The sequence below is a fragment of the Mobula hypostoma genome, unplaced genomic scaffold, assembly GCF_963921235.1.
Source record: "Mobula hypostoma unplaced genomic scaffold, sMobHyp1.1 scaffold_36, whole genome shotgun sequence".
NCBI lineage: Eukaryota > Metazoa > Chordata > Chondrichthyes > Myliobatiformes > Myliobatidae > Mobula > Mobula hypostoma.
In genome coordinates this window covers 5,320,812-5,332,930 of record NW_026948187.1, presented here as the reverse complement: position 1 = coordinate 5,332,930, position 12,119 = coordinate 5,320,812, and the positions used below count along the sequence as shown (strand labels likewise).

Below are 12,119 nucleotides of genomic sequence, written 5' to 3'. Positions count from 1 at the left end.
TTTTTCGAATCCCTTTTTTAAGTAAAAATATAAAGATAGAAGAGTGGAGTTAACGACATTAATGGTTGTACCTAATGTAATATGTTCGCCCGACTTTGTTTTAGCTTTGTTTAGTTTAGTCTAGATTTGCTTAGGTTAATTTAGTGTGTTTTTTATTTCTTTTCCAGTTTGTTTTTTTTTAGTTTTTTTTCCATTCATCTTTTACCATGTTCAATTATATTTAGAGTTGGGGAGATCTAACATACTTGTACTATCAGCAATTTTATATTTGCAAATGTTAGCTATCAATATAGGTAATCCCATTCTCTGTTTATCAATATTATTTTTATGTTTAAACTTTTGAAAATTAATAAAAAGACTGGAAAGGAAAGTTGAAAGAGTTCAGAGAAAATTCGCAAGGATGTTGCCAGGTCTGGAGGACTTGGGTTATAAGAAGAGATTGAACAGGTCTGGGCTTCCTTCCTTGGAATGTAGAAGATTGAGGGGTACCAAAATTATGAGGGGTATACGTAGATGGGGTAAATGCAGGCTGGCTTTTTCCACTGAGATTTGGTAGGAATACAACCAGAGGCCCTGGATTAAGGGTGAAAGATGAAACATTAAGGAGAACATGAGGGGAAACTTCTTCACACAAACGGTCATCCAGGTGTGGAATGAGCAGAGAGCCCAACTAGTGCATGCGAGCTCCAGTTCAACATTGAAGAGGTTTGTATAGGTACCTGGATGGTAGGGGTACGGGAGTAGACAGGTTAAATAGTTCAACACAAACTAGATGTTTCTGTTTTGTACTTTACTATGACTCTGTGACAAGAACCTGAACTAATACATTTAATTCCTTTTAACAGCTGTGCGGGCCAACCATTCATCTGGGCAGGAAATGTTTACATGGCTTTAAAACTGTGGCACTTTAAGTTGACAGTAGATAAAAAAAAATGTCAACAAAGGCTATTTGCGTGAGAGTGTTTCGGTTACTGTGGGGCCAGAAACCCATGCAGCTCAGTGGGAGCAGGGGATAATACCAATGGAGAGAGTCAAACTGAGCCAGGTCACAGATTGGAGACGGCAGAAATGCCCCATTCTCATAGAGACAGGAAGCGCATCAGACAGTTTGATGGTCATTCCAGATACTAGTGCTGTGCCCATTTAGAAAATAATTTTTCTCTCCACCTTGTGTTGAACCTCACTGTAACAGTGTGAGGCCAGATCACATCTTGGCAAATCAAGTGATCTCATCTGAAATGTTGTCCTTCATGCATTGATGGATTTTATAACTCCTTTTTTCAGGTTAAAAATGACAAGGAATTTATCTGCGAGAATCTCGAGCACAGCACGCTAGTTTTCTGTCTCTGTCCACTTGTATAAGAAGTGGAGCAAGGGATTCACTCGATCATCCTTCCTGCTCAGACTGTGAGGAGGGATTCACTCGATCATCTGACCGACTGGCAGGCCTGTCAGTTTACGCAGGGGAGAGGCCGTTCACCTTTTCAGACTGTGGGGATTGAAGGTCGTCTTATGCAGGTACATCAGCAAGTTCACACTGGGACAAGGTCATTCACCTGTTCTGTGGGTGAGAAGGGATTCAGTCGGTCTTCCCACCTGTGGACACACCAGTCTGTTCACACTGGGCAGAGGCTGGTCATCTGTTGAATTTGTGGGGAAGGATTCATTCAGTCATCTGACCTAATGGCTCACCAGCGAGTTCACACCAGGGAGTGGCCGTTCACCTGCTGGGACTGTGGGAAGGGATTCACATTGTCATCTCAAGTGAAGGTACATCAGCGAGTTCACACTGGGGAGAGGCCGTTCACCTGCTCAGACTGTGGGAAAGGATTCACTCAGTCATCCGATCTGAAGGTACATCAGCGAGTTCACACTGGGGAGAGGCCGTTCACCTGCTCAGAATGTGGGAAGGGATTCACTTTGTCATCTCAACTGAAGATACATCAGCGAGTTCACACTAGGGAGAGGCCGTTCACCTGCTCAGACTGTGGGAAGGGATTCATTCAGTCATCCGATCTGAAGGTACATCAGCGAATTCACACAGAGGAGAGACCGTTCACCTGCTCAGACTGTGGGAAGGGATTCACATTGTCATCTCATCTTAAGGTACATCAGCGAGTTCACACGGGAGAGAGGCCATTCACCTGCTCAGACTGTGGGAAAGGATTCACTCAGTCATCCGATCTGAAGGTACATCAGCGAGTTCACACTGGGGAGAGGCCGTTCACCTGCTCAGAATGTGGGAAAGGATTCACTCAGTCATCCGATCTGAAGGTACATCAGCGAGTTCACACTGGGGAGAGGCCGTTCACCTGCTCAGAATGTGGGAAGGGATTCACATTGTCATCTCAACTGAAGATACATCAGCGAGTTCACACTGGGGAGAGGCCGTTCACCTGCTCAGACTGTGGGAAGGGATTCACTCAGTCATCCGTTCTGAAGGTACATCAGCAAGTTCACACAGGGGAGAGGCCATTCACCTGCTCAGACTGTGGGAAGAGATTCACTTTGTCATCTCAACTACTGAGACACCAGTCAGTTCACACAGGGGAATGGCCATTCACCTGCTCAGACTGTGGGAAGGGATTCAGTTCATCATCTCAACTGAAGGTACATCAGCGAGTTCACACAGGGGAAAGGCCGTTCACCTGCTCAGACTGTGGGAAAAGATTCACTTCGTCATCTCATCTTAAGGTACATCACCGAGTTCACACTGGGGAGAGGCCATTCACCTGCTCAGACTGTGGGAAGGGATTCAGTTTGTCATCTCAACTACTGAGACACCAGTCAGTTCATACCGGGGAGTGGCCATTAACCTGCTCAGTCTGTGGGAAGGGATTCACTTTGTCATCTCAACTACGGAGACACCAGTCAGTTCACACTGGGGAGAGGCCGTTCACCTGCTCAGAATGTGGGAAGGGATTCACTCAGTCATCCGATCTGAAGGTACATCAGCGAATTCACACAGGGGAGAGGCCGTTTACCTGCTCAGACTGTGGGAAGGGATTTACATTGTCATCTCAACTACGGAGACACCAGTCAGTTCACACAGGGGAGAGGCCATTCACCTGCTCAGACTGTGGGAAGGGATTCACTTCGTCATCTCAACTTAAGGTACATCAGCGCGTTCACACAGGGGAGAGGCCGATGACCTGCTCAGACTTTGGGAAGAAATTCTCTCAGCCAAATCAATCAAATGTGCATCATTGAGTTTACACTGGGGAGAGGCTGTTCCTCTGTTGTGAATGTGGTGAAAGATTCATTCAGTTATCTATCCTTGTGACACACTACCAGGTTCACACCGGGGAGTGAGTGTTCATGTGCTCTGAATGTGGGAAACGATTCACTCAGTCATCTAACCCTATATAACTCTCGCTTCGGCTGGAGGCTTAATATAGGGGGTGATAGCCGCCCAGCCCGCCAAACTTAAGAAATCCCGTTTGGGTGGATGCTTGGTGATGTGTCTCCTGTTACAAATCAGTACCCCAGAATAAGAAACAGTACACAATATGCGATTAAACAATTGAGATTTATAATTCTTACTTTGACTATGTGATTAGTGAATTCAACAAAAAGAATAAAGAAGAAAAAGGGCCCACTCTCTTTATTTGCGTCTTCTCAGTTCTCCCCAGCAAAAGACTATGAAAATCTCTCATCCAGACTCACAAGGAAGAACATTTCTGTCTTTGGATAGCACCGCACTCCAAAACCCTGTTATCTCTAGTCGTAACCTAAACATTGCTGCCTCAGAGAAACCATTACCTCAGCAGTGAAACACTGCACAGAGGCCATTACATGAGCAGTGAACCTTACAGTATGTTACACTTATGACACACTACCGGGTTCACACTGGGGAGAAAGTTTCAATGAGCTGCATGCTGGATATTTGTTCATCCCGTTGCTGATGCAATTTCGAGAGTGACTGTTGGTGCTGAACTCTGCAATTATTGCTGCTGCTCACCACACCCAGTTCTGCACCCTGGTCACTTGGCATGAGAGGAGTTTCATCAGCTACATATTCACCTTTAATGGGACTGGAGTTAATAATATTCTGGATCTGAGACAAATAAATCAGTTTATTTTAAACTCTGTTTCCGGTACTTAGTGAATTTGTAATACACCTAGTGTGCAGTAGAGAGTCAACTCAGGCCGGCTGGACCCTGCCAGTGATTCTGTTCCATGACAGTCCTTTTCAATCCTCCCCTGTTGTTCATCTCTCGCTCTCCCTGTGGTGATGGGTTCCAAACAGTCACCACTCTGTGGGTGAAGAGGTTTCCCTTAAATTTCCTGCAGACTGAAGAAGTCGAGCTGACTGCAGTTTTGTCTGACATTTTCATCCTCCGTCAAATCTCTGGGCTGAGGAAGAATGACATTGGTAGTTAACTTCCTTAATCACTACTTATTTCCACGTTATGGGTCATTTTTCCTGCTTCTAAAGGGTTGTTAGAAAACACTACTGTCCTTTAAAGACTGAAGGCAGAATGGGAAACCACCAGTTGGATGTTGAACGAAGCAGGGTCAGAAATCAGAGGCGGGTCTGCACAGGGCAGAGTTTGAGGTTCTAGACGATGTTCAGGGTAAGAACGTATGATGAGGAGAAGGGAATCAGCAGCTTCAATTTATGGTGCCTTTATGAAGTTATGGTTGTAGTTCATGAGCTTAAAGCAAGAGTTTGGTGAATGATATTTGCCACTTGATTGTACCTTTGTAAATGATCAGATTGAGTTAAACTGCTGCAGGATCCCGGAAAGTGTCGGATATTGTCTGATTTCTCTTGGCATTTTCTGCATTCATCACCTTGTTTGTTAGTCTTTTATGTATTTTTGTTAATTTTTATGTTCACCACCTTGTCCTGTATTCCTGTAAGGAACCTTTGTTTCTGCGAAGACATCTCCCACTTTGAGTTGGGCGTTCGATGCTTCCTTGACGAGCAGCTAGTCTGCTCAGATCATTGGGGTGTCTTCCATGGAGGGTCATAATCATTCCACTGGTTAACATTTTCTTCAATACAGATTATTCATTTTTCTGAGTTGGCTGCTCGTTTAAGTTTTCTGGTGTGTACTTCATATCACAATTGCATATGCTTGCATGGAGTGATGAATCCTGCTTATTTTTGAAGCAAGTATATATTTAGGAGTTTTATCTGACTGTTGTGTAAGTCTTTAATGTCTGTAATTCCTCGTCCTCCTTCTGTCCTAGGTAGTGTTGCTCTAACTCTGTTTCAGTGTAGATACTGTTTTCTAAATTTGTTATTTCAGTTGTTATTTTTCTTTGTAAAGTTCCATTTCGGAATGGAACCAAGATATTTTTCTGAAAGAATCCGTTTTGTTAAGGAAAACATATTCTTAGGAGATACTTTACTTCATTCAACCCCCCCCCCCACGCTTACATTTCTTTCTCTCATATCTCATCTTTTTCCCCCAAAAATGTCAATACTTCAAGAGTATCGGGGTAGAAGTGGGTATAGATACTATAACTAAGGAGAAAATTTGCTTTGGAAGCTGAAAGGTCTGAAGGTAGGTAAAACTCCTTGACCAGATAGTGTACACCCCAGGGTTCAGAAAATTGCAACTGAACAGATTGCAAAGGCATTAAAATCATTGAACACTACAATCTAGTCTGTGCCAAGTTATTCATCTGCCTAGTTCCAGCAACCTCCATTCCCTTCCATCCATGCACCCATCCAAACTTCGCTTAAATGTTGAAATCGCCCCTGCCCCTTACTCTGGCAGCCCATTCCATATTATCACCACCTCTGAGGGAAGAGATCCCCCTCGTCTTTATCTTAAAGAATGGATCATGACCATTCAAGCATCACCAGACTTGGGAATGGTTCTGGCGGTCACTCCATTCTTTAAGAAGGGAGGGAAGCAGAAGAAAGGAAATTATACGGCAGTTTCTGACCTCAGAGGGTGGAGTCCATTAAGGATGATTTTTCGGGGTACTTGGCATATGATACAATAGGCCAAAGTCATCATGGTTTCCTGGAGGGAAAATCTTGTCTCGGAAATCTGTTGGAATTCTTTGATGAAATAACTGGCAGAGGAGAAACAGTGGATGTTGTTTGCTTGGCTTTCCAGATGGTCTTTAACAAGGTCTTGCACCCATGAGCATGCTTAACAAGATCACAGCTCATGGTATTACAGGAAAGATACGACCATCGATCGAAGACTGGTTTACTGGCAGCAGACAAAGAGTCAGAACAATGCGAGCATATTCTGTTTGCTGCCAGTAAATAATGGCATTCCGCTGGGGTCAGTATTGAGACCGTTTCTTTTCATGTTAGATATCAATGATCTGGATGACAGAATTGATGGCCTTGTGAACAAACTTTGTAGTTGATACGAAGGTAGGTGCCGTGCAGGTGGATGAGAGTAAAGCGGGTGTCTAATGAAGGACTCGGACAGGTTTGAAGAACGGATAATGAAGTGCCAGATGAAATACAGTGTTGGAACTGCAGTCTACAGTCTCAGGTTCACTCAGTATAGTGTTGCACGAATATTATTAGCAAAACACCCCGATACAATACGGGCGACACACATCAAAGTTGCTGGTGAACGCAGCAGGCCAGACAGCATCTCTAGGAAGAGGTACAGTCGACGTTTCAGGCCGAGACCCTTCATCAGGACTAACTGAAGGAAGAGCTAGTAAGAGATTTGAAAGTGGGAGGGGGAGGGGGAGATCCGAAATAATAGGAGAAGACAGGAGGGGGAGGGATGGAGCCAAGAACTGGACAGGTGATTGGCAAAGGGGATATGAGAGGATCATGGGACAGGAGGTCCGGGGAGAAAGACAAGGTGGGGGGGGGACCCAGAGAATGGGCAAGGGGTATAGTCGGAGGGACAGAGGGAGAAAAAGGATAGTGAGAGAAAGAATGTGTGTATAAAAATAAATAATGGATGGGGTACGAGGGGGAGGTGGGGCCTAGCGGAAGTTAGAGAAGTCGATGTTCATGCCATCAGGTTGGAGGCTACCCAGACGGAATATAAGATGTTGTTCCTCCAACCTGAGTGTGGCTTCATCTTTACAGTAGAGGAGGCCGTGGATAGACATGTCAGAATGGGAATGGGATGTGGAATTAAAATGTGTGGCCACTGGGAGATCCTGCTTTCTCTGGCGGACAGAGCGTAGGTGTTCAGCAAAGCGGTCTCCCGGTCTGCGTCGGGTTTCACCAATATATAGAAGGCCACATCGGGAGCACCGGACGCCGTATATCATCCTAGTCAACTCACAGGTGAAGTGTCGCCTCACCTGGAAGGACTGTCTGGGGCCCTGAATGGTGGTAAGGGAGGAAGTGTAAGGGCATGTGTAGCACTTGTTCCGCTTACAATGATAAGTGGCAGGAGGGAGATCAGTGGGGAAGGATGGGGGGGGGTGGCGAATGGACAAGGGAGCCGCGTAGGGAGCGATCCCTGCGGAAAGCAGAGAGAGGTGGGGAGGGAAAGATGTGCCAACGCAAATGGTAATTGAGATTCCGATTTCAACGTTTAAGAGATGATTGGAGAAGTACTGGGAGATGGATGGCCATGGTCCGGGTCCGGGTGCAGTCGATGCGAGTAGGCAGTTTAAATATTTCCTCACTGACCCGACGGGCTGAAGTCGCTGCTTTTGTGCCGTAGTTTCCGATGGCGGTCTGACTGTATGTCTGGTTTAGAAGTTTAGTGTCTCACCTGACCGACCAATCTAGAAAGTCGTTGATACTATTCTATCCCTCTGTCCTTGTACACACTGAAGCATGGAGACTGAGTAAAATGGATGGTTATAGCATGAGAAGATGAGAGCTTTGGAAATTATTTATTCTGTATTCTCCAATTGCCTGCGGTGGTTTTGAAGGAAGACAAGTGTGAGCCCAGATATTTGCTTTGCCCTCGCTGCATTTTTAGCTTGTGTAGTTCTGTATGTTTCATTTATTATTGATTTCAGAGGGAGACACGGATTCCGCATCGGTCATGTGGATTCAGGGTTAAAGGGATCGAAATATGAGCGTATCTACACCCGACACGATAAAACCACGATTCAGAGGTAAATTGGCATTAACATTAATTGGTGCGTACTTGAATTGGGAATTTGGAATTGGCATTTTGGAAGGCTGGTTATTTTAATGAGCAGCAAAAGCTGCTGCTGAACACTTTGAAATACTGGTTTTAAGTTCTAGTTCTGCATTTGAAAAGATTGCTTTGGAGTCATTGTAGCATCTGCCCTGTAATATGTAAACGGAAGGTCAGTTTAGATAACGTGGCGGTGCAGCCAATAGCTCAGCGATTTGTTACGTCATCAGACCTAATTCTATAAATTATTCAGCTGCTGCTGGGTGGTCGGATTAAATCGGTCATTTCCCTCAGCCCTATTTCTTGAAGCACTGTAACTGCAGGGTCCAAATAGAGTTGTAAAGTGTACCAGAAGTTCAACCCTCCTTGCAGAACAGGGCTGCCCGCTGTCTTCCAGCCAGAATTCACTCTATCAACTATATAATCTGCCTTCTGTTAGGAAGCCAATTCTGAATCAACGCAGCCAGGGTTCCCTGGATCCCATGCCTCCTGACTTTCTGAATGAGTCTACATGTGGGTAACTGATCAAGCGCCTGACCAAAATTAATGTACCCACCATGGACTCTTATGATTCTTCTGTTTGTTTTATTTTCACTTTTTCAAATAATTCAACTCATAAAGGACAGCATGCCATGTTGTTTCTCCGTAGTCAGACTACGTTTCCCCAAATACTCATTAATTCCTTCCTCAATAATTTTCTCCAGTAGTTTACCCACTACTGATGTAAGACTCCCGGGTCTATTATTCCAAGAAGTATCCCTATTATCTTTCGTCAACAAATGAATAATATTTTCCACCCCCAGCCATCTAGTTTTACTTCCATGGCCAGAAAAGACAGAAATATCCTGTCCAAAATCTCAGCAATATCTTTGCTCGCTTTCCCAAATTACCTGGACTATATCCCTTCCGGCACCGGGGAATCGTCTATCAAAATGTTTTCCAAGTTTCCCGTGAATCCTCTGTCTGACCGTTAGCATGTTGTGGCGTATCTACCTTTTTACGCTGTGTTCACGTTCATCAATGTATTTAGTAAGGAGCTTCACCGCCTCCTTAGACTTCAGACACAAGTTTTCATCTTTTCCCTCTGATCTGCCCACACTCTCTCCAATTTCCTCCTGTTCTTCACAGTGCAACTCGCCAAGGCCTTCTCAAGTCTCTTTCTAACTCTTCTAAGTCTATTGTTAAATTATTTCCTGTTCACATTGTGACGCGCTACAGCCTTGCCTGATCCTTTCTTCCTGATCTTTAAGTATCATTCTTTCTTCCTCTTGACGAGTTGTTCCAACTTTCTTGTCTCCCAGGGTTACTTTACGCCATCTTCCTTTCCCTGCCTCACTGATACAGGCCAATACTGAACCCCAGGTATGTGCACCCTAAACAATCTCCACATATCTGTTGCGCATTTCCCTGAGTACACTATTTCCCAATTTACCTTCCCAAGTTCCAGCCAGGTGGCACCATAAGTCGCTGTCCACTAATTAAATAGGTCCCACGATCCCTGGTCCAACCTCTGTGCAAGGTAAATGGAGGGGAGATCTGAAATGCTGACCCGCGGAGAGATCTGTCACCTGACCTGTTTCCTTTTCTAATATTAGATCCGGTACGGACTGTTTGCTAGTCCGCATTTCTTCTTAAAGTGACATGAATCCTTTCCGGACACAACAGAAAAAATATGCCATAGCTGAACCTTTTACCCTGGGGAGGTGCCAAATAATATTGTGGAAATTTCAGTTACCCGTGCCAATAACATGGTACATGTCCAAAATCCACTTCCCGATCGGTTTCTCTCTATTCCCGTTGCCGCTTTGTTCGTTAATCTGGTGGGCGTCTGTACATAATACTCCAAGTGGTGTCAACACGCCCTTTATGTTTCTGTGTTCGCCTCACGGTCGATTACTAAACGAACGCTCCACGTTTTCCTCCCGTTCTGCATCTGCGATACTATCCCTGATTTGCCATCGCACTCCCTTTACACTCTGTTACCGGACCCTGTCCATTTCTCAACATCTAAAGCATGGGGAGTCCTGAAGCCATTCCTGCCCTTGTGACAGTCTAGTGTCTGTGATAGTTTGGAACATACTTCAAACAATGTAACAATCACGCCAGTAGCATTGAGCGTTTGCATTGCTACCTACCTGAACAGTATGAAGTCAGCAATCTTCCGCCAATTCTGCATTTTCCGGATGACCAGGCATATGATTGTTTGAAATCAAGACGTATTTGTCCACCCTGTTCAATGTAAAACGGCTTTATTTGAAAACTCCGCTGTATTGTCATTAGACGCGGGCGTTATCTACACAGATGGCCATTTAATGTAAACACATACGTTATTCCATCCCTCAGCTTTTCTCTGAATTTCAATTGTGTCAGTGGTGCACATGCTGAGAGATTGCAACATGCGCTCACATTGTTGGAGGACAAATACCGGGGAACTCAAATATCTGTCCTGGTAAAAATAGTTTTGCACTTGCCATTTCAGGGAATGGACTACATAGGGCATCCAAAATAATATGAAATTAGCTGATATAGAAAACAACAAAATCATCGATTTTCTGCGGTTTTCCACCCCGGCGTCTTTCTGATTGTCGCTACTGTGCCGAAGCCTTCTGCGGACTCTATTTGCCACAACGATATGGGTTTCATCGGGACCGGATCCGGTGTTGTGAGATGTGTCCGGCTGTGCCGTATTGTTGGTGGAGTGGGCAGCGGGGTTTTTGTCTCGACTGGAGGTTCCGGGCTCTCCTCAGCCCCGGCTTTCACTTTGCGACCGAGCCCAGGCCGTGGATCAATTCCTTGTGGTTTTGCAGGGGGTTTGGGGCGAAGGGACAGTCTGTCTGTCTGTGTGGGTCGGGGTTATGAGTGGGTGTGGGTGTGGGTCCCGGGACAAATTAACTTGTAAACACGGGACCATCTGGTGAATTGGATCAGACAGCTTTGCTCGCGTGTCCTTTCAGGAAACAACAATTCTCTCTTCATATTAATGACTGTCTAAACTTGCTGAGAACAAGATTATGTGTTACAAGATTGTGAATTACAGAGCCCCAGGGTCTAGGATTAGATTAGATTAGATTAGATTAGATTATGAGGACACTCAGTCCTCGGTTATTGTCATTTAGAAATGCATGCATTAAGAAATGATACAATGTACCTCCAGAAAGATACCACAGAAATACAGGACAAACCAAGACTAAAACTGACAAAACCCACATAATTATAACATTTTACAACAGTGCAAAGCAATACCCTAATTTGATAAAGAGCAGACCATGGGCACGGTAAAAAAAAAGTCTCAAAGTCCCGATAGCCCATCACCTCACGCAGAAGGTAGACGGGAGAAACTCTCCCTGCCATGAACCTCCAGCACCGCAAACTTGCCGATGCAGCACCCTGGAAGCACCCGACCACAGCCAACTCTTGAGTCCGTCCAAAAACTTCAAGCCTTCAATAAAGTAGGACAGCTGTCACCGTCATGGGCTGCGAGTGCAGACAGGGATTGGGGTCACTGAGCTGTGCATCAGAGAAGGACACGGGTTTGTACAGCCTCCTGTGGGGTAGAAATGTCCACATGGTGAATTCAGATCTGCTGGCACATCGGGAGTCTGAAAGGGAAAGGGAATAGGGAAGGGGCTGAGCAGAGAGTTTTAACAGGGGAACCTGTTCAGGGGTGGAGGGGTACAGGAGCTGTCTGATAGATCGTTTTAATTGTTTTTTATAATCTGACAGATGGTGACTGAGGAAGAAGCTTGTTGACGGAGGATACCCGGAGGCGAGCAGCTCAGACACGGAATCAGGAATTGAATTGAACTGACTTTATTTCTTACATCCATCAGGAGTAAAAATCGTTATGTTACATCTCCAACTAAATGTGCAACGTGCAATCATAGTAATTTATAATAGTTTATAATAAATAAAACAGACAATGTAATATAGAGCACACTCAGATCAGCGTGAGTTCATCAGTCTGACGGCCTGGTGGAAGAAGCTGTCCCGGAGCCTGTTGGTCCTGGCTTTTATGTTGTGGTACCGCTTCCCGGATGGTATCAGGAGAGTGACAGTGATGTGATTTCCTGT

The 12,119-nt window shown here is 45.0% G+C and overlaps 1 protein-coding gene across 1 annotated transcript in view; it reads left to right on the top strand.

Annotated features, from left to right (window-relative positions):
* Positions 1–1,821: 1,821 nt before the first annotated feature.
* The window catches only part of LOC134341640 (zinc finger protein 850-like), a gene marked incomplete at its 5' end in the record, with an annotated part of 170,840 nt that continues 160,542 nt past the window's right edge, over positions 1,822–12,119 (top strand). The window contains one exon of the mRNA XM_063039531.1: positions 1,822–3,143. Coding sequence (XP_062895601.1) covers positions 1,822–3,143 — 1,322 coding nt within the window. The remainder of the gene's footprint in view (positions 3,144–12,119) is intronic.